The sequence below is a fragment of the Gorilla gorilla genome, chromosome 9 (assembly GCF_029281585.2).
Source record: "Gorilla gorilla gorilla isolate KB3781 chromosome 9, NHGRI_mGorGor1-v2.1_pri, whole genome shotgun sequence".
NCBI classification, from domain to species: domain Eukaryota; kingdom Metazoa; phylum Chordata; class Mammalia; order Primates; family Hominidae; genus Gorilla; species Gorilla gorilla.
Window position 1 is genome coordinate 119436005 of NC_073233.2, and position 25800 is coordinate 119461804.

At 44.3% G+C, this 25800-nt stretch overlaps 1 protein-coding gene across 3 annotated transcripts; it reads left to right on the plus strand.

Moving 5' to 3' along the window:
- The first annotated feature begins 1774 nt into the window (after positions 1-1774).
- Positions 1775-24975, plus strand: LAYN (layilin). Of its 3 annotated transcripts, XM_004052106.5 has the most exons (8): positions 2164-2404; positions 3038-3061; positions 5398-5695; positions 11087-11244; positions 16016-16048; positions 16661-16744; positions 19002-19104; positions 21583-24975. In XM_004052106.5, the coding sequence occupies exons 1-8, from the start codon at positions 2320-2322 to the stop codon at positions 21944-21946; spliced, it is 1149 nt and encodes a 382-aa protein (XP_004052154.5). In that variant the 5' UTR covers positions 2164-2319; the 3' UTR covers positions 21947-24975. The 3 variants fall into 3 exon arrangements, with proteins under 3 accessions (XP_004052153.5, XP_004052154.5, XP_063549581.1); XM_004052105.5 differs by lacking the exon at positions 3038-3061 and having other exon boundaries at positions 1775-2404; XM_063693511.1 differs by lacking the exons at positions 2164-2404; positions 3038-3061; positions 11087-11244.
- Positions 24976-25800: the final 825 nt, after the last annotated feature.

The following is a 25800-nucleotide window of genomic DNA, read 5'->3' on the forward strand; positions in this document are numbered from 1 at the left end:
TCTTGGCAACTAGCCTTCCCCTAGTGATACCTCCCTACATTGCCAAGTGTAATGGTTAGCTATTGCTGCAACAATGCTGCATAACAAAGGGGTCTAAAACAACATTTATTACTGCTCACACATCTGCAGTTTTGTGTGATCTAGTTTGGCTGACCTAAGCTTAGCCAGAGAGCTCTGCTTCAAGCTACAGCACCTAGAGCAGCTCTGTCTCTTACTGCAAGTTTGTCAATTGCCTGAGGTAGCTCTGCTCCATTTGTCATCCTCTTAGGGATACACATAGACCAGTGGGATATCTAAGGTATGTTCCTCTCAGAGAGTGGCAGAGAAGAAAAAGAAATATGAGGCCTTTCTGGTCTAAGCTCAGAACTGACTCATTCTGTTAGCCAAACAAGTCAATCACATGGTCAAACACAAAGTCAAGGTGTGGGGAAATATACTCTGCCTCTTTAGTAAGAGAAACTACACAGTCATACGGTAAAGGATATGGGTACAGGGAGGTGTGGAGAATCGGGGCCGTTATTGTAATCTACCAGGTTTGGTTGACTGTATACCCTAACAAAATCCATCTGAACCAAGGTCCAGGGTATCAAAGCGAGAAGTCGGGACATGATTTAATTATGTGGACCCAAGTAACAGCTTTTTAAAGTTGTAGCAGATGTTATAATATTAGAAATAAATCCTTTTCAATTGACATTAAGTGCCTAGATATCTGAACATTTACATATATATTTGCCTTATCAAACACTCACTAAACTCTTAAGGCAACTGTTAATGTTACCAACAGTTAAGTGAAACTTAGACAAACGGACTTGCCAAAGGCCACACAGACATTAAATGAAGAAGAGCAGAATCTGAAACAGACCCTCAAATGCCAACTCAAGTGCTTCTTTTCACCATAACAGTTCTCTCAGGTTGTTTTGATAACCAAGAATTTCTAAGAAGAATGTGTGTTGGATGTGACATTGACGTATTCTAACTGGGACAGAAGGAAGGTCTATAAATGATCTTGCCATAAAGGTCAGGCCTCATCCTGCCACAACCGCTGTTACGTGCCGCAGCAGAGCTCCCCCATAGTCTCAGCTGATACTGAAATTCATCCCACTCCCCTCTCACCCCCAGCCTGTATTCAGGCTGTTTGTCTAGAATTGCAGTGGCTAGAGGCCTTAGAAGCATCACTGCTTTCTTGGCTGTTTTCAAAAGCAGAAAGAGTACGTAAGAAGCAGCAAGCTGGAACCAAAATCCAGAGGTCGTGGCCCAGATGGGGCTTCTGCTATGCTTCACAGCAGCATGGTGTGGCAGAAAAGGCAGAAAGTCAGATTCACCTTCTGCTACTTAGTGCCTTAATCTTTGGACAGATGGCTCACTCTATTGCTTGACTATATTTAAAAGCATTTTGTTTACGAAACCAAAGTGAAACACACCTACTTTGGGAGTTTACAAGAGGAAGCACACATTGAGGGCTAGGTTAGGAAAGCTTTTCCTGAGATAATAGTTTCATTCTTTCCTGCGGGGCGAGGGGCCAAAGCTGAACTCCCTAACTATGACCCCCACCTCCCAACCTGTTCCCTGCAAAAAACAGAATCATTTCCTTCCAGGGATCTGGGATATCTTTTGGCTTCTGGTAGAAGTCGCTCTCCTTTCAGTCGGGAGGGCTCCAACTCAGCCAAGTTCTTTGGACGCCATCCGCGCGGTGTCCCATAACTTTCCTGGCCGGTGGGCACACTGCCTGCGTGAGTGTTTGTTCTCTGCATCGACCATTCCCTGCTCAGGCGTCGCCCTTCGTGCTGGGACTGCGGCCTGCTGAGCCCCAGGTAGGAGTCCACGCATCGCCTCTCTCTCCAGGTGCACCCGCACAGCTGGCGAACTTGGCTAAGGTCAGCTGGAGAGGAGGGGTGAGATGTGGTGCTAGTTTTAGGCACACTGTGCTCGTTATCAGATTGCCTAGGAGCCCGACTGGAGTATTCCTCCGCCCAGCGCCTCGGGCAAACGCGGGATCTCCCAGGGAAGCTCAGAGGGGGACAGGGAGCTGGTCCCCCTCTGCGACTCGCCCCCCTCTGGCTGGCCGAGTGTCTGGCGCCAACCTCGCTGGAGGAGGCTGTCGGGGGCGGGCCAGCCAGCCGGGCTGCCCTCCTCGCAGTGACGTCCCAGGGGGCGGAGGGGCGACCAACTGACTCCGCGCCCTCCCCCCGCCTCCCGTGCGGTCCGTCGGTGCTCTGGAGATGCTGCTGCCGCGGTTGCAGTTGTCGCGCACGCCGCCGCCCGCCAGCCCGCTCCACCGCCGTAGCGCCCGAGTGTCTGGGGGCGCACCCGAGTCGGGCCATGAGGCCGGGAACCGCGCTACAGGCCGTGCTGCTGGCGGTGCTGCTGGTGGGGCTGAGGGCCGCGACGGGTCGCCTGCTGAGTGGTGAGTGCGCGCGCTGGGGCGGGGGCTGGTGCCGGGGTGGGCTCACTGCACCCCAGCTGCTGCTGACCCTCTTCTGGGTCGCCACGCATGGGACTAGAAGGCCGTCCCATGCCCCACTCCCAGACGCAGCCCTTCGGAGTCTCTTGCGTTCTGGGGGCAGTCGCACGGCGTCTGAGACCCACGCCAGTTCCCGGAGCTGCGCAGTTCCCTGCGCGTCCTGGAACGCTCGAAGCCCGTTCCCAGTCCAGAGTTATGGGGGTGGGTTGGAGAATGTAGGAGAGATGGGGCAGTGGGCAAACCTGCCCCAGTGGGTGCCCCTTCGGCCCGCTCCTTTACACGCATCGAGTCAGTCCTTGGGACCACCCCCGCGGGGCAGGCTTGCCAGCTGGCCCCCGCCTACCGCCCGCTCCGGGAGGCGGCCGCAGAGACAGCGGGGTAGGGGTGCTGGATCCGCGGTACCGTGGGAACCCTGCCTGTTACTCCTTGTCTCTTCTGGGGGGTTGGATGGCTGGGTCGAGCGCCTGGTATGAGAGCGCTTAGAGATCGGGAAAGAACTCCAGTTAGTGTGGGACGAGCCCCGCCTGACTCCGGGGAATGACTCTCTGCTTCCTTCCTCCTGTTGTGTCACTGCAGCCTCGGATTTGGACCTCAGAGGAGGTACAGTGCTCTGGCTTCTGGCCTCTTTCAGTTGTTCTGCATGTCGGGGGGAGAACATCCGTGCCCTTTTCTCAGATCCCTTTTGTGGGTGCCAACAGCTTGACCAAACGGGACAGAGGAGACTGGGAACCTCCTCTACTCTGGCATCCTGGCTTGCGAAACTAATTTAAAGAATGTAAAGTTGGTTTCAGGATGGGGGCGGGGCGCGGGGCGGCAAAAGAGGTGGGAAGCTGAATTGAGCTGCTTGGGTTAGGGCTGCGTGGGCTCCGTCCTTGGTCGCGGGGAACAGAAGGCCCTCCCACCCTTCGCCTTCCTGCAAATGAGAAGAGGACACTTCCTGAAGGCAGGAGAACCAGACCGGCCCGCGGGCCTCCTTCCAGCTCTGACGGTCTCTGGCACTCACCCGCAGACTTGGGATGTGTGGCCAGGCTGGACCATACAGGAAACTCGCTTAAGGTGTTATGTTTCCCTTGACAATCCAACATGGAAAGTGGGGGTTGTCAGGAAATTCACCTCCAACTTATGTTATGCCGGTGGCCAGGTTGGATAAGTTCCTGGGGGCTCATTTGCCCCTCCTCTGCTGCCCAATTTGGAGCCAGCTTTGAGGAATCGCAAAAGCGTGGCTGGCCCAGCCCCCTTCCCGGGGGCATCCCTGCCTCAGCCTCTCTGAATACCTTCTTGTAAGCAGGTCTGGCTTTTGAACCCTCCTAATGTGCTGCTGGACCAGTCTAATTAGAGTTTCTCTATTATCAGCAATAGCCAAATAATGACAGGAAAAGGGAGAAGATGTGGAACTCTTATAACTTGTTGCTCATTGAGAATTCCTTTATGAAAGCAATGAGAGAAGAAATAGAAAATGAAGACTCACTGGAGCTTTTTGGATAATCTGTATGTGCTCTTTCTCATTTAGCACTAATCATATAGTTCTATCTGTCTGTGGCCCCTTGCCCTATATGCTGGCCAGTGTTGGGAATAATGAATGCTATCTGGCTCCCTGCGCAGCTGTAAAACAAGTTGGGAAAACAAGAACATTCCAGAAGTTCTGGGAGGAGGTTCCCAAACCAAAATATTTTACCCCCGGCACTGTGACAGCAGTTCGCACCCACAGCCCACAATTTGGCTTTCTCTTTGCAGGGGGACTACTCCCCGTGTTGATACGTGGTTTTCACTTTGAACATTTGAATCCGGAAACATATGCTGCGTGCTCCTGTGGGTTAGGAAGTAGCTTTTGTTCCTGTATTCCCAGCACCTCGCACAGTGCCAGGCACAGAGTGTACACTCAATAAATGTTGATTGAATGAAAGGAGTGATAAGGCTAGTGTCTCCATTGCAGCAAGGCTTCAGTCACACAGACGCAAGCTAGAGCAGTGTGTACTGTGAGCGATTTGTTATTGGCTCCTCAGTAAAATCCCATCTGTTTGAGATGATCTTCAGCCCTTCAGGGGACAGTCTGATAAGACACATTACATAGGCTCCCCGTAAAACATGAGCCTGGGGTGCAGCGGGGAGCTAGCAATTTAGTTCACTGGTACCAGCATGATTTTGTAATTAGATCTGGGCTCTAACTCCGGTGATGCTGATGATCACTGTGTGATCTTGGCCAAATTACTTAACTTCCCTGAGCTCCAGTTTTCTCATTTGTAAAATAAGCCATAAACAGTATCTGCATCAGGGGACTATTATGAGGGTTACATGAGATAAAGTATGTAAGTAAATGTTAAGCCCTTACCATAGTTTATGGCACATAGTAGGAGTTCAGTAAACCTTAACTGTTGTCTTTAGGTCAGAGGGCTGACTGTCAGTAGCAGAAAACCCCGTGGATCTGATGCTCTTAGCTTCTGCTTACACCAGAGACTGGGCAAATTCTCAGTCCTGCTGCACAGGCAGAGGGTTCCAGAACAGAGGAGCCCATGCCTGACTTCAGGAAGCCTCTCTTACCTTAAGGAACCACCAGAGACACCCCCTTTAAGCCACATTATCCCCTGAGACTCCCTAATGAAAGTGTTATTTGTGGGCCTTTCAGTGAAACCATAAATCTTCATCTACTTCTCTTCTAAAGGACAGTCAAAATAAAACATTTGCTTTTTAAGATTCTGTAATGGAACAAACAAAACATGATGTCCCTACACAATATAGGCATCAGAGTTTAAATCACTACATCTCCATGCTGGAAGGAGTATTAATTTGCTCTGAGAACCCCAACTGACATGATAACAGTCTACTGATGTGTAACCAAAATTCCTACCCAGGGATACCTTCCTTTGGATGCCTCCACGTATCCCTGCCCCAGTATACTTTTTGAGACACTGAAATAGATTGGCTTCTTTTTTCTCTAGGGCAGCCAGTCTGCCGGGGAGGGACACAGAGGCCTTGTTATAAAGTCATTTACTTCCATGATACTTCTCGAAGACTGAACTTTGAGGAAGCCAAAGAAGCCTGCAGGAGGGATGGAGGCCAGCTAGTCAGCATCGAGTCTGAAGATGAACAGAAACTGGTAGAAAAGTTCATTGAAAACCTCTTGCCATCTGATGGTGACTTCTGGATTGGGCTCAGGAGGCGTGAGGAGAAACAAAGCAATAGCACAGCCTGCCAGGACCTTTATGCTTGGACTGATGGTAGCATATCACAATTTAGGTAAGTGTGTGGAACCCACAGCTGCTGACTCACTTGACATAACTCAAAAAAGAGGCAGGCTGGATCCACAGTGCCAGATCAGTGGGGAAGAGAAGACCAACCAGGCAGATCTCTGAAGGGAAAGTAGCACCAGAATAGCTGCTGACCTAAGCAGTGCGGGTGGTGAACTTAGCCTTGATTTGGGCCCAACTGATGTCCAAGGAACTCTGTTCAGGTGAGTGCAGCCCAGCAGCCTTGTTTCAACAGCATATAATGCTTGAAGCCAGTTGTTCTGGCTCTCTGGCCTTTTGGACCAGAACCTCATGGAGAGACTGAAGATCCAAAGGGCTATGACTCAGGATAGGACTCCAGTCCACAGGGAATTGTAATAATGGGCAAGAAATCAGAGCCAAGATCTAACTCTGTGGATTGGCCAAAAGTGGGGACCTCAGGAAGCCTGCAGTGTGTAGGGCCCTGCTAAACCCACAGCATCAAGACTCACTCATCCCCCACCCTGGAAACATGACATTGCCATCATCCCTCCCTAAGAAATGCAATGACGTAGACAAACATTTAAAAAATATCAAAATTAAAAGACAGACATGAGACTAAGAGAATGCGTGTAACAAATCCAACAAAGAGTTAATATCTTTTTATGATAAAGAGTTTATATGTCAATAAAATACTAAGACCCCAAAATATAAAGAGACAAAAGACCTGAGCAGACCGTTTATAAAATAAAAAATCTAATGGTAAACAATCATATGGGGAAAGGTCTAAACTCATCAAAAGAATGAAGATTTTAAAATATATTCTTTAACATATACCTACTATGTACCCCCCCCAAAATTTAACAAATATATATATATATATTTTTACCTATCACATTTAAGGCAGCACATCAGCATCTATCTTAGTCCACCCATTACACTGATCAGGTGCACATCTTCATATAAGTTCTGGGAGTAGCTCCTCCAGGATTCTCATGAGCCTGTCTTCCTGGGAGAAACTTTAGAAAGGAGGGTTAGTAGGATGAACTACACTTCCCATCAGTGCAGCTGGTCCCAGGGCCACAGATGGTACTTATTGACCTCCCTACTCTATTAGCCAGTCCAGATTCCCTTACCGTCTGCTGGTCTCAACGGTTGACCTTGTGGCATGATCCACATCCTCATATCTGAAGAATCTGGGGTTCTAGTCGCCTTGCCCTTATCATGCTAGAGTTAGTGCACTTTTCTATTGACCATCAAAATTGGGCAAGCAAATTCCAAGAGGTACCCGAATAGATAACTCCTTGCCCATAATACATAACAGCAGGCCTATCTCCTCCTGATGGTTAGGGCCACTTACCTCCTGCCAAAACAATGTCTTCTCTTTTTCTCTGCTGGTCCCTGGACACAAAGATTCCAGAGTGTCCAAATGACAGTGATAACTCATCGTTTAGTAAGATTCTTGTATCTTCTGACAGTCCCCTGTGGGAACCAGGACCTCTAAACTTCCAGATCCCAGTGTTGCAGAGACAAGAAGCACAAATTCCTAAGTGGGTCACTGCCAGTGATTCTAAAATGAGGCTACTCCTGCTTCCACCCCTCAGCTCCCAAACCCATGTATTCTTATTCTTGGAAACACAGGACTGTATAAAGGGCACGTGAGTTATTGCCTCTTCCAGAAGTCCCATGTAGTCAACTTGCCACCAAGTGCCACGTTGGTGTCCTCAAGTGTTGGTGCTGTGTCAGAGACTTAGCATTGGTTTCTGTTGCTGGAAGTTGAACATTCGGCAGTAGCAATAGCTAGATTAGCCCTAGTGAATGAGAGCCAATCTGTTGAGGCCATCCATAGCCTTCATCTCTGCCACTACCTATTAGTATCTATTGTACTAGCACCGGGGTGGCTGATAACAGGCTGGCTGGCATTACCTAGCTGAGTTATTTTGTCTCCCTGCTTGTTCAGTGCCTCTTCTAAGTAGATGTTTCCTGGTGGTCTTTAATATCTGATGGAAAGAGTTGCATATTTTATGTTCACTCTTCCATGTATAGTCACATCCCTCTATCCAAAACTTCCTAGTCCACAATCTTCCAGTCTATTTCCATTTAGACTCTTGATCAGCTGGGCATGCTATTTACCTTACCCCTAGTTCTTATATATTCTAATCTCCAATAATTTCCCTTTCCTTACAAAGTGTTAACTAGATGTACCAACTAAAGCTCTGGCCATTGGGAAGATGTTCCCTTACTGGTCTCTTTCAAGGCCACCTCAGTGAAACTGCAGTGCAGCTGCTGTCCATTTCACTGTGTACTCCCATACTTAGCTGACCTACCCTTGAACCAGGCTCAGGCTGCCTGTATCAGCTAGTCACAAGGGATTCCTCCATGCAGTCACAGATGTGAGCTAAGGAAGAGGCTCTGGTCCAGCAGTGGCAGATGTCATGGAAGTCTGCTTTACCTGCTTATGCAGTGCTCTTTGGTCCTGGATGTACCTCTTCCATCTTACAACGGATCTATTCCAAGCTTGCCTAATCTCCGATTAGGTGTGTCTGACAGTTCCTTGCTCATGATGGGCAGGTTGTGCTTCATGGTCTCTGGTGCTCCTTGCCTAGTAGCCAGCCAGGAATTGTTTCTCAAAAGGTGACTAATTTTCAGCTACAGATGTTATGGCCTTGCTTCAGACTCCTATGGGTCTGCATGTGATTCTGTCATTGAGGCTTGTCACAAACTGTATGGCATAATTTTTCCCACCACTGACATCTCTAATAATAGGAGCTCCTGCATCATATGGCCCAAGTGGCAAATCTGCTTGCACACAGCCTAGATCCACTTCAGAGTTCTTTTCTGCTGTGACTCCTACTCAAAATGGCTGTATTCCATGTCACCTGGTTTATGGGCCAGAGCAATATTCCCAGGTGTGAAATATGCTGCCTCTAGAGCCCAAAGAGACCTACCATGTGCTATGCTTCATTCTTCAAATTACTGCAAGATGCAATAGTTTGTTCTTTAATTTGAAAGGGATGTTCTGGTATTCCCTAGATCACTAGACACCCACACATTTTATTGAAGTGGTAGGCTCCTGAATCTTCATAAGATTTATCTCCAACCCTCTGGAGTACATAAGTCTTACCAAGGCATCCAGTGTACTAACACTTCTTGCTCATCTGTTCCAATTAGCATGATGTCAGCCATATAGTAGGTCAGTGTGATTTTCTGCAAGATGTCTAGGAAATCCAGATCTCTTTACACCATATTATGACAGAGGACGGTAAAAATTAATATAGCCTTGAGTCAATACCATAAGTATATACTATTGTCCATCCCAACAAACTGTTTCAGATTATCTTTCTGATACAGAAGGAAAACAATGTGTTCACCGGATCTGCATACTAGGTACCCAAGGGCATGTTAACCTGCTTTAGCAAAGACACCACATATGGCACAGGCAGCCACAATCGGGCTTCCACTTGGTTGAGTTTGTGCTACTCTGTTATCACCTTCAGGATCTGCCTGGTGTTTTCAGGAGTCAAGACTAGTGAATTAACTAGAGATGCAATGGGGAACACCACTCTTGGATTCTTTGGGTCTTTAAGGGTGACACTACTTCCTGCCATCTTTCCCTGGTTAAGATATTGTTGTTGATTTATTATCATGGCAGGGGTGGGGAGGAGTGCAGTTTCAAAGGCTTCCCCACTTGACATTCTCCACCGTGATAGCTCTTGCCCCACAGGTAAGTAGACCAAGAGACGACGCAGCTCAACCTGCCCATCATAGGCCAAGGAACCAATGTGGAACTGTACCAACTAACAAATATGTCTGTTCAATTCATATATTTGGGGACTGGGAATGATGACTAGCTGGGTGCCACTATGAGCTGATCCTGGGCCAGACCTCTACTTAATACCTGTCCCCAGTATGCTCCCATTCTAATGGGTAGCTTTGATGACACTTTAAGTCTGATTATTAATGTCAACTTGCACCCTGTGTCCAACAGCCCTTGTAATATTTGGATATTCCCTCTTCCCCACTGTATGGTTACTGGAGGAAATAGCCATGGATCCCTTTAGGGAAAAACGGGAAGTTATTACCATGTGCACCTGCCATGGTGTTGCAAGGTCCTTCTTACCGGAAACCTGGCCTCTCTATCAGCGAGTTCTGGGTCTGAAAATTGGCTCAAGTACAGAAATTATACGCCAGACATAATATTCAACCTATAAGACAAAATAATGTAAAGCCATAAGGCCAGTGGGGAGGGGAACAAGGCAAGTCAGGGTAGGAGGCCCAACAGGGCTGGAATCTGGACTGGAGATAACTAATGAGGTGCCCCCAGCTGTCCAGGCATAGTATCCAAGGAGTGTTTATTGTAAGCTAAGCTATTTTCCAGGAAATTCAATCCAGTGAGTGCAGCAAAGGATGTTCCTTTTAGTAGACAACAATACAGGACTTAAGCAGAGCCTTACTGTGGCGCTACAGGGAGAGCTGTCTCTTAGCTGTCTCTTTCCTGAAGAGGGCTCTGACAAGAGCTAAGCAGAGCAGCATTGCCTGCTCTGAGCATCAGAGCAAGATCTGAGCCCTAGAAGGAAACAGCTCAGGCAACTAACCAGGGAGGTTACAAAGCCCAGCCCTGAGTCAGCACATGGGGTGGGTACTCACAGATGTAAACGCTCCATAAGATCCAAGGCTTTAACCTGGCACCCACATATCCAACTGGGTGGCAGCACCATTTAGTTTCAAGTGCCACTGGATAGTAGTGTAAGGTTGCTAATGCACCCCTCTAGGGGGCTAGGGAGACAAAGACAAGACATCTGGAGGTAGAGGCTGAGGGGCTTATCAGCCTTATCAAGTGGAAACAACTTAAAAACTGAAAAAGACCAAATGGTCCTCCTGCTTTTGTCCCCACCCTTTCACCTGTTTTGACAGCCTCTATGTTTTGGAATGTCTTGCTCATGTGCTTGAATTTCTTACCTACTTCCCAGGGCTGAAAAGGCAGTTGGTGGCTGTTGAAAAGCATGGAGAGATGAGAGCAGGGCAAGCTCTGGATGAGATAAGCCATGTCTCTTCTCAGTGCATCTGAGATCTAAAAAAAGACAAACAAACCCAATTAGCAAAAAGCAAGAAAGAAATAAGATCGTCCAGACTAGCCCTGCTGGCTGCTTTTTCTCATAATTACTTTACAGACATCATATGGTGGCATGTTCCTCCCTGCAAAGAGATTGTGGCAAATGTCAGATGATTGATTGTGATGTCCATATGAGAATGCGTGTGGTTCTGCTTACTGGCAGTACTTTAATTCCTACCTCTCTCTGTATCATGTTCTGAGGCAGAATCTTATGTTTATGGCTCAGTGAGACTTGACGGGAAAACAAAGGCTTTGAAGTCTCAGGGGATCCTTCTCCAGTTGCCTCTACTGCTGATCCCTTCCCTACAGGAACTGGTATGTGGATGAGCCGTCCTGCGGCAGCGAGGTCTGCGTGGTCATGTACCATCAGCCATCGGCACCCGCTGGCATCGGAGGCCCCTACATGTTCCAGTGGAATGATGACCGGTGCAACATGAAGAACAATTTCATTTGCAAATATTCTGATGGTAATGAATCCTCTCCCAAGCTATGCGGCTGAATTCTCAACTTCTCTCATTTCATGAGCCGCTGCTAGTACCAAGAATTTGTCATGTGGTCTCTGAGAAAGCTTGTTGCAAATGCCAGCAACATAAAACCTTAAGAATTCTTGTAAAGGGCAATGTAATGACAATTCCTCACCGAGGAGTAATCCTAGCAAAGGAAAGGTTATCAGATGTTAAGAGAAGGGATGAGAAAAAGAAAAGGTCTAATTTATGTGTGATAAAGCAAGTCTTACGAGAACATCAGGAAATAAGCCCTTTAAGTGGACAGCCACAAATTATTACTCTTTCCACATGTGAGGTTGGCTGTAGGGGCTTAGAATAAGCTGGCCATTGCTCCTACAAGTCTTCTAACAGCCCAGTGAGATTATTTTCTGGGGTTTTAAGGAAGCACGATACATACGTAAATGATAAAGTACACCAACTGCACTTTCACTGGGCAGAGATAGCAGGTAATTTGATGAGCAGATTTAAACTCTCAGACCACCCTGTATTTAATGCCTTGCAAATTCAACTTACATTTGCTTCCAGATCTGTTAGGGTTTTGAACTGGCTACAAGCTTGTAGTTTCACTATACTTGGGTTTCCCAGACTTCTCCAATATAACTGACAGATTTGAATTTGAACTGATTCTTAATCTGCCCTTGAAGTTTCTCACTTCCCTAAAGCCAACTGCTTAGCCCCAATTCTGCATTCTTTCTTGATAGGAGTAGAGTGACTTGTTATATCTAGTTTGGGACTAAGTAATCCTGTCATTTTAAAATTGTTTGAACTGGACTATGGTTTGGTGGCAATTTTTGCTGCTAAAAGATGTTTTTCTCTCTCTTTGTCCTCTCGGATGAATTCTTCTCTCCAGTGACCTGGCCCTCCCCACCATACAGCGTTGTCTCAGGCGGGGAGATTGCAAAGACCTAGACTGACTTAGCAAGTCACCTTTATAAAGCAGTGAAAGCAAGGCACTTGTTACATACTGGCTTTCCATCACTTTTGTTAATTATATTCTATTATTAATAGCTCCATGGTTTAAATTTTTGCACTTCCTTTAACAGTTTTTGAAATGTGAGATTTTGAAATTTGCTTTAATATCCTTTTATTTTGGACTTGGCACCTTCTTAGAAAAAAATCATATTCTTCATTACTTTTGTTATTGCCTATATTAGTCACACTAAGTCCTGGCAAGAAAAAGATGGCATACACAAAGGGTTTAATGAGGAAAGTGTAATAAAAGGGACATTTGCTGAGGTGTAGGCAAAGAGCAAGAGATGGTAAAATATCCAGGGACTAGCTACAATGGGGAACTGTTACGTCCAGGCCTGAAGGAATAAAAGGAGGGAATGGTTTTAGCAGAACCCGGGAAAAGCTTGGGGTCATGAAAGAGGACCCGCCCAACAGGAGCTATTACCACAAAATGCAGCTACTATCAAACCATGCTGACGTGGGATGGGGGCATGGGGAATAAATACTGAGACTTCTCTTTCCTTCTATCCTCTGACCTTCTGCCTTTGCCTCTCATTGGCTAAGTCCAATCAGAGACCAAAGAACAAGGGAACAAGGAAGCCCCATTGAAACAGTTTATAGACCTCAACCTCCCAAGGCACAGAGGACAGAGAATGGATCCAACAGAGGGAGGTGGGCACATGGAGAAAAACTAACACACTGCCTGTTTTTGGCCACCCATGCCCAGAATAGTTTACACACCTTAGCATGCCAGAAGAGGATCGGCACAACCAGACCCTTGCCGACCTGTCCAGCTCAATTCTCACCACTCTAACTCCTCTCCTCATCCTATTCCAACACCTTTGTACCAAATGGAATTCCCCAAGAGCTCTTAATTTCTGTTTCCTGTGCTTGAAACACCCCTTTCCCAGCCAACTCATTCTCACCCTTTGGCTTCAGATTAGACAACACCTTCTCTCCTAACAGCTAAGTGCAACTGGTGATCCTGGGTTGGATCCTGAACATGATGTGATGATTTCCTATAAATGGCATTATTAGGAAAATTGGTAGAATCTGAATAAGATCAGTAGATTAGAAAATAGTATTACATCAATGTTAATTTCTTGCTTTTGATCATTGTACTGTGGTTATACATGAAAAGGCCCCTTTCCCTTTGTAAATATGGACAAAAATCTTTAGGAGTAAAGGGGCACCATGCTGGCAACTTGTTTGCAGGAAAAATGTTATGTGTGTGTGTGTGTGTGTGTGTGTGTGTGTATATATATATATATGCATGTATGCACACACACATAAACATGTGTATGTGATACAAAGATAGAAAGAGGAGAGATAAGAAAGAGGGAGAATAATTAAGTAAATGAAATGTGATTAAATGATAAGGTGAAGGATATGGGATAATTCTTTGTACCATTCTTGCAAATTTTCATAAATCTGAAATATTTCAAAATAAGAAGTTAAAAAAAAACTTCCTTTGGAAAGCCTTCCAGAGCCCCTCAAAGCTAGGTTTGGTGTCTCTCCTATAAGGATCGTAGCACCTCACCCACATAGTACTTTAACTACCTATTTATAAGGCTGTCCCCTTCACTACATGATTGGCATGAAGTCTGGAAACTTACCTGTTTAACCACTTGATGGGCTGGGGAAGCTCACTCCTGTGGTTCCAGCAGGAGGGCGCATCATCCCATTATGTCAGAGTGGCAAGGAACTGGGTGAATGATAATATATAAAACTAGATTTGAGAAAATAATCATGTAGAGTAGGCAGCATGCTAGCCATAGCTGAACACTTGCTTACTTCTGGGGTGTGCTAAAGGCACAGGCATACTCAGTGAATATCAGAAACAAATCATGAGGCAACACAGATGCACGTGCAGGGATTGATGGAAATGCTGCAATGATGTGCCATGTTTAACTGTGCACTGTGGATTGAAGTATGGAGGGACAACAGTATGAATAGATCATGTGTTGAATAGATCATGTTATTACGTATTCCAGTGTAATATCACAAAATCAATGTTCATTAATATTTTCCTGTATTTCCAGATTTTATGGCTATCCTGTAGAATATAAGCTTCTTAGAGGGCTGAGATTCTTTCTCGTTTGCTGTTTTATCTCCGCTACCTAGCACAGTTGTGTCTCTTTACTATTTTAATTTTCATTAGAATGTATTTGGTTGAAATTCCTTTACAGCTACTTATCAGCTGTGAGATTTGGGCAAGTTACTTAATCTCCCTGAATCTTGGTTTCCTCATGTACAAAACCAGAATAATAGTAAGGCCACCTCCCATCCTGGCTAACACTGTGAAACCCCGTCTCTACTAAAAAATACAAAAAATTAACCGGGCGTGGTGGCGGGCACCTGTAATCCCAGCTACTCGGGAGGCTGAGGCAGGAGAATGGCGGGAACCCAGGAGGCGGAGCTTGCAGTGAGCCGAGATCGCGCCACTGCACTCTAGCCTGGGCGACAGACCGAGACTCCATCTCAAAAATAAATAAATAAATAAATAAATAAATAAATAAACAACAATAATAATAAGGCTGTTATCAGGATTAATTGAGTTTGATTTTATAAAACACTTAGAACAGCCCAGGCACAGTGGCTCACGCCTGTAATCCCAGCATTTTGGGAAGCTGAAGCTGGTGGATCACTTGAGGTCAGGAGTTTGAGACCAGCCTGACCAACGTGGTGAAACCCCATCTCTACTAAAAATAAAAGTACAAAATTACCCAGGCATGGTGGCGCATGCCTGTAATCCCAGCTACTTCAGAGGCTGAGGCAGGAGAATCGCTTGAACCCGGGAGGCGGAGGTTGCAGTGAGCCAAGACTGTGCCTCTGAACTCCAGCCTGGGTGACAGAGCAAGACTCTCTCACATTAAAAAAAAAAAAAAAAAAAACACTTAGAACAGTTTCTCATATAGTAGACATTGTATAACTGGGTTTTTTTTAATAAATGGATTTACATCACCTATACACACACACACACACACACACACTTATGGGAAGATGACTAAAAGTTTTTGTCCTTTCTGAGTGAAACTTCAGAATGGGCTTGACATCCTGGCCTTAGGACTGTGATTTTTAAGGTCTTTCCCTTAAAGACCCTGTCCCTACGAACACCAGAGCATCTGATTGGCATAAGAGACTCATTGCCAATACAACAGGTGGACACACTCCCAGTCAAAAGCAAAAACATTTGATGTCAATTATCTGTACAACCTGATATTCTCAAGACACTTTGAAATATGGACAAAAGCTCAGAGCTCTAGATCACCAGCCTCTGCCTTGGTGCTGGCCAGTGGTCTACTGAGCCCTTAAACCACTTTCACTACTTGGAGATCAGTGTTTGTTGCCCTCTAAAACATCCCCATTATGAACTGAAAAAATGTCTTAGACTGCTTTAAAATAATCCAGGCCAGGAGTAGGGATTATTGTTGAAACTAGATGAGCTATACATTGATAGGAGTTGAAGCTGCATGACAATACACAGGGTACATTATACCAGCTTTTCTACTTTTTTGTATATTTGGAAATTATCATATTTAAAGGTTTTTAAATACTTTTTTAAAAACAAAAAAGCACCGAAATAAAGCTGGGGAAGGTTAGTCTTTGTGCAAAAGCAATTATTTTGATTTACTAGCCCAGTTCCTGATATCTGATAACAACAAATAAAGTTTATCGGAGGACTGAATCAGCAAATAAATGGATGCCATGAGGCTGTGGTTGATTTCATTCAGATGCCATAAAAACTTACTTATTATTTTTGTTTTTGTTTCTACTACAGAGAAACCAGCAGTTCCTTCTAGAGAAGCTGAAGGTAAGCCTGTCACTTCAGATTTGGGTTAACTGGGGCTGTTTCATAGCCCCTCTTCACAGGTTTAAAGCCCTATGTCCTTTGGACCTGATTATTCAACAGAAAAACTACTGGTATTAACTCAGGCATTTGGGACAGGTATACACCACACCCAGCCATGACAGCTAGTTTAGTCATCTCATTTTCTAGTGTTCTCACAGCTGAAAAGCAACAGTTACAAATTTTGTTTGGGGTGTTACTTGTCATCATTGACAATATCAAAGGAATAATTTAATCTAATGAGACCAAAAAAAATGAGCCAAACTGTTATTTATGGTCCTAGAAGTGAGTCCTTGGCCCTTCCCCTTGACACCTTGGTATTTTATGTACCTTGATGTCAGCTGCTTCTTGATTGTTTTAGTACTGGATTCTTGACAGCAAGGGTCTCACCAAAAAGACAAAGATAATTTAAACCTCTAGTGCAGCAAATTCAACCCTTTACTTTTCTACGTTTATAGATGGTGCTGGCAAAATTTCTACAGCTTTTTTGCATCCCAATTTGAACATGGTAGGACCTCAAAGAATACCTGAATTATGCCTTTCTTCAAGTTCACAAGTCCATGTGTCTCTCTCCAGGTGAGGAAACAGAGCTGACAACACCTGTACTTCCAGAAGAAACACAGGAAGAAGATGCCAAAAAAACATTTAAAGAAAGTAGAGGTATGTACAAAACTCTCCTGGGAAAGATGAATAATCAGGCTCCCTTGATTACAAATTACCCATGGTTGAATTCCCTACTTTGTTCTTTCCCACAGCTACCTAAAAATAGAACTAGACAGGGCATGTGTGGCTTTGCAAAAGCTGTACTAAATGCTAGGTTTCATCAATGAAATATGCAGATGGAACTATCCTAAGATGACTGGGGAAATCAGACAGCAGGTGAAAAATTTGCATGAAGACGGAGCCTTGGGAGCCACTCAGAGGTCATGTGGGGTAAGGTGGAGTGAGGACTGAGAGAGAAAATGTAGAGAAATAAGAGCAGAAAGACCCAAGCTGTGATGCATAACATCTATGATTAATATTCATCTGCAAAACAAAGAGAAGAAATAGACAAAAACATTTAAAATGTTAAATCATAAAAGGTAAAAGAAAATAGGATGACACATTGGAGTGCTAATGGATTTCAAACTCACTCTCGCCCTGAAGTTCAATAAGGACATCTGAGTTTTTGTCACTGGGCAACTTTTAAAAACCACTTTACTTCTCTGTGCTTCAGTTTAATTGTTTGCATAATGGAAGTAATAATATTTTTCTTACCTACCTGAGAGCACAATTGTGTCCATAAAATGAAATAGGATATTGCAATAGTGCAGTTCATTTCTGACACTAAATTCCAGAGCTGGCACACACTCCAGCTCATGAGCACAACTAATACCAAGACTGCCCTCACTTCAGACATTGACTGCAAGTTTAGGGGTCCCCAGGCCACCTGCATTTCTGACCAATTGGCTACAAATCCAGGAGTGCCCATGACCCCCACCTCTTAGGTTTGATAATTCAATAGAACAACCTACAGAACTCAGGAAAATAGTATATTTATGACTAGATTGATTGTATGGGATACAAATCGGGATCAGCCAAATGAAAAGACACATAGCAGGACGTCTGGGAGGAGTTTCCGTGTCATCCCCCACCCCATGGAATCAGGATGCATTAGCATCCTGGCACATCAGTGTGTTCACCAACCAGGAAGCTCCACAGAGCTTTCGCGTCCAGAGGTTTTATTGGGGGTATCAATGCATAGCAGTCTCCAAAAGAGGTCAGGCTGCTATCACTAGGCTCAAAGCCCCAACCCTATCACCACATGGTTGGTCTTTCTGGCATGGCCAGCCCCCATCCTGAATCATCTCCTTATAAACTCTCTTATGGTCTGAGGGGCTCATGAGTAAAAAATTCACTCCTATTACTTGGGAGAGTCCAAGGATTTAGAGCCTCTCTCCCAGGAACCAGGGACAAAGGCCTATCAGATTCTTTATTATATAACATATATGTGAAAAAAGTACAAAGTGCTCTGCAAAGGTGGGTGGCATTTCTATTGCTCATTGTTATTATGGTGGTATTTAAAGTGGGTTTTGAGGGTTTAGGGGTTTTAGTGGTGGTCAGGTTTGCAATCTCACAGAAAAAAAGCCAACAGCCTCTGGATAGTCAGGAAGCTTGGGTCAGTGGGAGTAGGAAGAGGGTTAGCCTCCAATCCTTGATTCCTCCCAAAGCCACTTGAGGGGAACATCTTTGGTTCTAAGTCTTAAAGGACTAGAAAGTTCAGAAAAGTAAGCCTCTAAGTGCTCTTCACAGTCATGGCTCATGGACCCAACTGAATCTAATTGGTCTTAGAAATGTCGGAAAGGTTTTACACTGTAATTTACTTGCTTCCTGTGACCTCTTTCCTGGTAATGACACTGAAACTTCTGGCTTGCTTCTTTTTCCCTCTCTTTCCCCCATCCCATCGTGGGAACTCCGTGACTGTCCTTGGAGGAAAAATCATCAACACTGCCCCAGCGGCCCCTGCTTTACTAAGGGAGGGACAAGAAAAGAGGAACTCTCTTTTCTCTGAAAAAAAAAAAAAAACAAAAAGCTTAATTAACAAAAGTGCCCTTCTGATATTTGGAAGACCTAAAAATGTAAACTGATTTTCATTATCACTTAGGATAATAGGACAGGTAGAAAATGCTCATCCATCGAAACCAGAAGACTCTTTGCTAACTGGCTAGATGTGTCTTGATCACTCAGGAATGAGCTCTTTGGAATACTCTGTGTTGATTAGGCTTTTTCTTTGTTTTGTTTTTTAATTTTTTAATTTCAATAGATTTGGGGGTACAAGTGGTTTTTGACGATTATGCTTTTTTTAAGCCTGGTTTGAAGCACAGAAAAACAAAACAAAAAACAGCCAATGCCGATGATGTGCTTTCTTTCTTTTCAGAAGCTGCCTTGAATCTGGCCTACATCCTAATCCCCGGCATTCCCCTTCTCCTCCTCCTTGTGGTCACCACAGTTGTATGTTGGGTTTGGATCTGTAGAAGAAGGCAAGTAAAACCTTCATTGTGTAAACCTTTGCATCTTCTGCTCTCTTTGAGATTTGGATATTGCCTTGTTTACTTCATTAAAACCCACGGCAGCACCAAGAGTATCACCATTGCAGATTGGAGAGTGGGTTCTGTGACAGGCCAGGGCATTCAGAAGTACTAGGCATTTGTGCTTAGTTGTGATTAAGAGAGTGATTTTACATGCTTTACTGTCTGTACGTGGAAGATTTTAAAACAACTTGAAGGGTGAAATTGCATTATTCACCTCCCATGCACTCACACGTCACCCAGCAAAAATGCTCTCATGAATGTATGCCCTCACTCTGAAAATGTTTGTGGACTGAGTGAAGGAATGAATAGTGAGCCATATGAAAAATGACTGCTGCAAAGTATTCTGGTAAACATCTGAAACTAAGCCACTTAATTCAAACTGAAAGAGCCAAATTCCTTTTAATTGACTTTTCTTTTAATTCAGTACACAAGTATAGAGTGCTATAAAATAACTACACTAGGTGGCATCAACAATTTCTGTATATGGTCAGGATCGTGTGCCACTATTTTATTTTATTTTTATTTTTTTTTTAGTACTGAAAGCTCTTCTCAGTTACCTTTTTATTCTCCATCATCATGGTATACGGAGAAGATGTCTAGTATTCCCATTTACAACAGGAAAACTAAGGCCCAATTTAAGATTTGACTCCCTTTAAAGACCAATTTGAGATGAATTAGTAAGATTCCAATGTAAAATCTATTTCAGTTAATTGTAACTTCCTTATAGGATTATTATAAGGATTAAGGCAGTTAATACTTGCAGAATAAGTATATACTAAGCACTTAAATGTTACCTATTATTGGGATTATTTTATTAGTTATTTCCTTTGAATCTAAAAGTAGAATTTAGTTCAAAAAATTACAAGCATATTTTCCAGCTGCCTACTCTGCCTACTCAGTTGGTTCTTGATTTCCTTTCCTGATTGTCTGTTTTGTACTTCACCAGGATTTGGGAATTGTGACTCTAAAGCTGGGGTGTCTGTCTGTCCCAAGGGTTTTTAATCTTTTTTGTTCCCTGCAGCAGTCTGGTGAGGCCTATGGACTCCTTCCAGAATAATATTTTATTTTATTTATTATTTTATTTAAAAAAATATATATATATATATGTATTTGAGACAGAGTCTTTCTCTGTCACCCAGGCTGGAGTGCAATGGCGCAATCTCGGCTCACTGCAACCTCCGCCTCCCGGGTTCAAGTGATTCTCGTGCCTCAGCCTCCCAAGTAGGCGGGATTACAGGCACATACCACCATGCCTGGCTAATTTTGTATTTTTAGTAGAGATGGGTTTCACCATGTTGGCCAGGCTGGTCTTGAACTCCTGACCTCAGGTGATCCGCCCACCTCAGCTGCCCTAAGTGCTAGGATTACAGGCATGAGCCACCACACTCGGCCCAGTACAATATTTTAAATGCATAAAATAAAATACATTGGGTTGCAAAGGAAGCAATCATACTGTTATATAGTTTAGCAAAATATTTCCAAAAATGAATATGTGATTAGTAATACATGTACTCCTTTATTAATGCTTCTTTATTTAGTGCTGGGTATAATTATTATAATTTTGAAGTAGAGATGAGGGTAAAATATTTCAAGGCATCTATAACTGTGATATGAAAACATCTATAATTTCTAATAGTGATCAAGTCAAAGATATTATTAATCCTGCTGTTTTATCTCTTACATTCATAATGGAAGGACATGCTAAATTTCACTTATGGATGAGTTGTGTTTTTTGTTGTTTTGGTTTTATTTTATTTTATTTTATTTTAATTTTTGAGACAGGGTCTCACTCTGTCGCCCAAGCTGGAGTGCAGTGGTACCATCACAGCTCACTGCGGCCTTGACCTCCCAGGTTATCCTCCCACCTCAGCCTCCCAAGTAGCTGGGACTACAGGTGTGCACCACCATGCCTGGTTAATTTTTGTATCTTTTATAGGGACGGGGTTTTAACATGTTGCCCAGGCTGGTCTCAAACTCCTGGGCTCAGGTGATCCACCTGCCTCAGCCTCCCAAAGTGTTAGGATTACAGGCGTGGGCCACTGCCTCCCAAACTGTTAGGATTACAGGGCGTGGGCCACTGTGCACAGCTGAGGTGTTGTTGTTTTTTTTTTTTTTTTTTTTTTGCAATGTGGTATTTTTTCCCTATTCAGTTCTATCCCTGGACACTCCAGGGACTCTAGGGAACCCCAGGATAATAACCCTGCCCACACTTGGGCAGCAGTGAATGACAGATACACAATCACTTTGAACATAACATCTCCCTGTTTGGTTCCCTCCCACTCCGAAGCCCTGGCCTGTAAGTTACATAGACGAGACATGCAGCTGGGTGACTGCCCAGGGCTGCTTCCTCTGGTCTCAACAGGAAGCACAAGGGTATTCTCAATGACCTGGTCTAAAACACTCAGCCCTGGTTTTCTTTCTTCCTAGAAAATGGGAGCAGCCAGACCCTAGCACAAAGAAGCAACACACCATCTGGCCCTCTCCTCCCCAGGGAAACAGCCCGGACCTAGAGGTCTACAATGTCATAAGAAAACAAAGCGAAGCTGACTTAGCTGAGACCCGGCCAGACCTGAAGAATATTTCATTCCGAGTGTGTTCAGGAGAAGCCACTCCCGATGACATGTCTTGTGACTACGACAACATGGCTGTGAACCCATCAGAAAGTGGATTTGTGACTCTGGTGAGCGTGGAGAGTGGATTTGTGACCAATGACATTTACGAGTTCTCCCCAGACCAAATGGGGAGGAGCAAGGAGTCTGGATGGGTGGAAAATGAAATATATGGTTATTAGGACATATAAAAAACTGAAACTGACAAGAATGGAAAAGAAATGATAAGCAAAATTCTCTTATTTTCTATAAGGAAAATACACAGAAGGTCTATGAACAAGCTTAGATCAGGTCCTGTGGATGAGCATGTGGTCCCCACAACCTCCTGTTGGACCCCCACGTTTTGGCTGTATCCTTTATCCCAGCCAGTCATCCAGCTCGACCTTATGAGAAGGTACCTTGCCCAGGTCTGGCACATAGTAGAGTCTCAATAAATGTCACTTGATTGGTTGTATCTAACTTTTAAGGGACAGTGCTTTACCTGGCAGTGATAAAGATGGGCTGTGGAGCTTGGAAAACCACCTCTAAGTTCTGTTTTCCTTGCTCTATACAGCAGCACATATTATCACACAGACAGAAAATCCAGAATCTTTTCAAAGCCCACATATGGTAGCACAGGCTGGCCTGCGCATCGGCAATTCTCATATCTGTTTTTTTCAAAGAATAAAATCAAATAAAGAGCAGGAAACAGAGTGTTAGTCTGTGTCTACAGCCCTTCCTCTGCATGTGGCCACAGGGGACCTTTTTTTGTTTCTCCTGACATCCAAACTTGGAAATATCTAACTATTTGCAAAACTAAAAATAAGGCCAGGCGCGATGGCTGATGCCTGTAATCCCAGAACCTTGGGAGACCAAGGTTGGAGGATAGCTTGAGTTCAGGAGTTCGAGACCTTCCTGGGCAAAATAGTGAGACTCTGACTCTACAAAAAATTTAAAAATTAGCAGGGCATGGTGGCATGCGCCTGCAGTCCCAGCTACTCAGGAGGCTGAGGTGGGGGAATTGCTTGAGCCCAGGAGGTTGAGGCTGCAGTGAGCTAGGATCACGCCACTGCTCTCCTGCATGGGCAACAGAATGAGACCCTGTCTCTAAACAAAAATATTTTTTAAAGAAACTAAAAATGAAATTTGAGTCTCAGCTTCTAGGCTTATGTACTCCCATCCCTGATACTACACGTTGTTCTGTTTGCGTGTTTGTTACTGCAGCATCAACATAACATGACTAATAATGATGACAGTTCTGCCTTTTGTTGACAGACCTCATTGTTTCAATTGTGTTTGGCCTCAAATTCAGAGAAAAGTTTCTCAGCCCAGCATCAATCATATACACATTGGAGGTCTGAAAGCCATTATTTAAATCACCAGCAATTTCCCTCAATCAGCTTCATAATCTCATATTTTAACCTTTCCTCATATGTCTTATTTTTTAATAGCTCGGCAACTTTGCTTCACATATGGAGCCCCAACTTCTAGAGTTAACTAGTCTGGGTCAAAGCAGTATCGAATGTAGTGGATTGGAATCCCTGCCAAATTATCTGCCCTACTGCAGAACTGAATATACTAGGAAACAAAACTCCCTGTTTTGGGAAGTGTGTTTTGTGGTTACATTTCAAGCAAAAACTGAGCACATGGTCCTGAAGGACTGATTCACTGCTCTAAAATGCCCAAGGTTCCATTCTTGCTTCAGACAGCCTCGCTCTATCATCTGCCCTGTATCCTGCACTGTGCCCCACAACTCTGGCCCTTATTACACTGCAAGCTTCGCTAGTAGGAATCCTATCTGCCGGTCAGCATCATATGTCCTGCAACCCATGGCAGCACCTTGCAGGGTAGGCAATCAGTATCTATTGAATGGATGAACAATGCATCTTTTCAGACTGATGTCAAATAGTTTGAATATTTCAGCTTAAAAGTTTGTTTTTCACAGTCCCCCTAGGTGGAGGAGGTAACTGAGTCATTGTAACTTGGAATGCCTCCCAAGAAGGAAGCATAGTAACAAGTAAACAGATGCTGGTGAATTGTGCTAACAACTTACTTTATGTCACTCATGCTTGAACTGAGGACCCACTGTTAATCTATAAAGGGAGTAAGGTTGTAATCAGAACAGACCCTCAGCATCTTCCCTTCCCTTTTTTCATTAATGTGTTGTCTCTTCTGGGACCTACAGATCTCTTCTGTGTTTGTACACAGCCAGTCTTACCCTGCATTTTAATTATTCACTTTCTTTTTCCTCCTCAGGTTTACTAGCCTGAGTTTACCCAACTCCATTTCTATCTCTAATAATTGCACTTCACTTATGTAACAAATATTTGCTAAATGTTAAGGGTTTGCTATGTTCCCGTTGAGCTTGAGCTTATTCATTAAGCTAGTATCATATGGAAATTTAGTAAGTTTGTTTCATAATTGCTATGATTTGAATGTTTGCCCCCTTCAAAACTCACATTGGCCAGGCATGTTGGCTCATGCCTGTAATCCCAGCACTTTGGGAGGCTGAGGCAGGAGGATTGCTTGAGCCCGGGAGTTCGAGACCAGGCTGGGCAACATAGCGAGACCTGTCTCTACAAAAAATAAGAAAATTAGCTGGGTGTGGTAGTGCATGCCTATTGTCCCAGCTATGCAGGAGCTGAGGTGAAAGGTCTACTTGAGCCCAGAGGTCAAGGTTGCAGTGAGCTCTCATCATGCCACTGCACTCCAGCCGGAGTGACAAGTGACATCCTGTTTCAAAAACAAACCAACCAAGAAAAAAAGACAAAAAAAACCTCATGTAGAAACTTATTCCCCAATGTGGCAGTATTGAGAGGTGGGGTCTTTAAGAGATGATTGGGTCATGAGGGCTTTGCCCTCATGAGTGGATCAAGCCATTCCTGGATTAATGGGTTTTCACAGGAGTAGGACTTGTGGCTTTATAAGAAGAGGAACAGAGACCTGAGCTAGCACCCTCAGGCCCCTCACCGTGTTACGCCCTGCGCTGCCTCAGGACTCTATAGAGAATCTCCACCAGCAAAAAGACGCTCCCACATGCAGCCCCTCAACCTTGGACTTCTCAGCCTCCAGAACTATAAGAAATACATTTTGTTTCTTTATAAATTACCCAGTTTTAGGTATTCTGTTACAAGCAACAGGAAATGGACTAAGACAACCATTTAAAACCGTATTTCCCAACCTTTTTTTCCACTGTGACACACGTGACAGATAAAATGTATGTATCAGACAACCACTTGGGTCTCTTCACTCGACAAGCATTCCTGTTTGTGTGTTTGTTTGTTTGTTTTTTGAGACAGAGTCTCGCTCTGTTCCCTAGGCTGGAGTGCAGGGTCATGCGATCTTGGCTCACTGCAGCCTCCACCTCCTGTATTTGCAACTTTTCTTAGTTTGAAATTCTTTAAGGAACAGCATCTGCAAACACAGGTACTGGAATGGTTGGTAACATATTACTTGCAGCACACCTTCCATCTAAGCTCAGCACACGGGGGTTTGCCATGATGTTGGAGTTGAGAGCATCTAAAAGCCTCTGACCCAAGATAAAAATAAATCATTAGTAAAGCTGTCAATCAGTACCCAAGCCCCAGGCTCAGGCCCAGGACCCCAAACCCCACCTTTGTCATTTCCTTGCAGGCTACAGGGAGCCGTGTGAGCCACCCCACAGAAGTGAATCCGGAGATTCCTTTCCTCCACAGTTTCCCATCCCTCCCCTGTGAGAACGCAAATAGGTTGTGTGATCTAAGGTGACTTCCAGTTCTAAAATTATTCAATATGATTCTTTTTCTAATTTGTTAAGCATGTTATGCCCACATTACTTCTGAACTTGTAGTAAGACACACCTAATGGTGGATAGCAAACTGAAGACAGAAGTGTCAAATAAGGTCTAGGAAACTGCAAGCCCAGAGATGGGGAAGCAACAAAGCCAATTATTCTGTACAGCCCCTTCCTTCTTTCTTCCAAAGAACAGTAAATGGTAACTAATGGCTAAAGAATCTTAAGTTATTCTTGAATCTTGAATTTGAACAGCAGAAAGAAATAGTGACTAGAATGAGTCTTC

Bases quoted from the DNA above. Each gene is read 5' to 3' on its own strand.
- LAYN (XM_004052106.5), top strand. From the start codon at position 2,320: ATGAGGCCGGGAACCGCGCTACAGGCCGTGCTGCTGGCGGTGCTGCTG. The intron at 5,696-11,086 runs GTAAGTGTGTGG...CCTTCCCTACAG, and splicing joins GGTAGCATATCACAATTTAG to GAACTGGTATGTGGATGAGC. The intron at 16,049-16,660 runs GTAAGCCTGTCA...GTCTCTCTCCAG, and splicing joins TCCTTCTAGAGAAGCTGAAG to GTGAGGAAACAGAGCTGACA.